At 44.1% G+C, this 1,262-nt stretch overlaps 1 protein-coding gene across 1 annotated transcript in view; it reads right to left on the bottom strand.

Moving 5' to 3' along the window:
* lrmda (leucine rich melanocyte differentiation associated) overlaps positions 1-1,262 on the bottom strand; it is a 230,653-nt gene that overhangs the window by 74,525 nt on the left and 154,866 nt on the right. Inside the window, exon 6 of the mRNA XM_008429426.2 lies at positions 168-307. Within this exon, the coding sequence (XP_008427648.1) occupies positions 168-307 (140 nt within the window). The remainder of the gene's footprint in view (positions 1-167; positions 308-1,262) is intronic.

Raw genomic sequence — 1,262 nt, 5'->3', positions numbered from 1 at the left:
TATATAACTAGTACTCCTTTCATATGTTTAAAAGATGGGTGTCCCATTTTCTATCAAAAATAAACTTTTCAGTTCAATGAAAATGATCTTAAATCTAAACCTACCATCAGTATGAATAACTACAGATTAAATCCTATTCATAAAAGTTTCCCCGTGAAGCAACAGACCTGTATCTCTGGTAGTCGTCGTCATCCTTATCCAGGCTCACCAGCTGGTTGGGGCAGGCCTCGTTTCCCAGCAGGCTTAGGTACTCGAGCGATGGGGTCACATCCGCTAAGTGTTCCAGCAGGGCCTCGATATCAGTCAGGTGTCAAAGGGCAGATGTCAAGGACCTAGCGCTGTTAATTACATTAGCATTCACTACGCACACAACCCGTCCCAGGCCTGTCTGCACTAAAACACGTCACTGTCAAATTTATTGAGGTGCTCAAAGAGGCTAGTCAGTGGCTTTGTGAGAGTGGGCAGACAGAGGTGCAATTTAAGGTGCAGGCTTTGGCATACAGCACTGACACAATTTGGCTCCTGCTCTGACTCTTTCTCTCAAATCTCTTTCATTTCCTAGGTGGCCGGGTGCACAACGGTGACAAAATGATGGATGCCCTGTGGTTCAAATAGTCCATGCTTCTCGGAGCTGCACTGTGGAAAAGTTTTGCGAAACATGGAAAAAAAAACAAACAGCCCCTAAGCAGGCACATTCATCACTAATACATTCACTTGGAAAATTGAGCCCCAAAGTGTCAAAATACAACTGCACTAATGCGGCGCTCTAGCTTTAAAATGGCACCGTGCCACGACAGGATGTACATAATTGGCCTATTAGCATGTGCCGACCACTTCACAACCGAACTGAGCACACAGTCCCAGATGCACAGTTCAAGGAGTCCCAGTTTTAATGTTGACTCTGGAAGTGTGCGTGTGTGTGCGTGTGTGAGAGAGGGAACATCGTTACCCAGCAGGATCTGCATAACCAAAGGAAAACAGAACATATTGCCGAACCTGCTCTGAGGCTCAGAGAGGAAGTTCGCACTTCTCCGACTGATCATAAACAGCTTTGCAATATGTTTTACATCTATGCCTAAATTTACAGCGACGCCACAGAGCTGTGGCTTTAACGTGTTTGCAACGTCTGGCGGCTAGAAAATACGCTAGGCAATGAAGTAAAATGTGAATATCTGGAAATCAATTAAAAACATGGAGCTGTTAATTCAAGGGTGGATTATGGAAATGTTTTTGTTTCTTTTCAAGCTCTGTATATATATATA

Source organism: Poecilia reticulata, linkage group LG15 (genome assembly GCF_000633615.1).
Source record: "Poecilia reticulata strain Guanapo linkage group LG15, Guppy_female_1.0+MT, whole genome shotgun sequence".
Lineage (NCBI taxonomy): Eukaryota > Metazoa > Chordata > Actinopteri > Cyprinodontiformes > Poeciliidae > Poecilia > Poecilia reticulata.
This window is presented reverse-complemented; position numbering and strand designations above follow the sequence as displayed.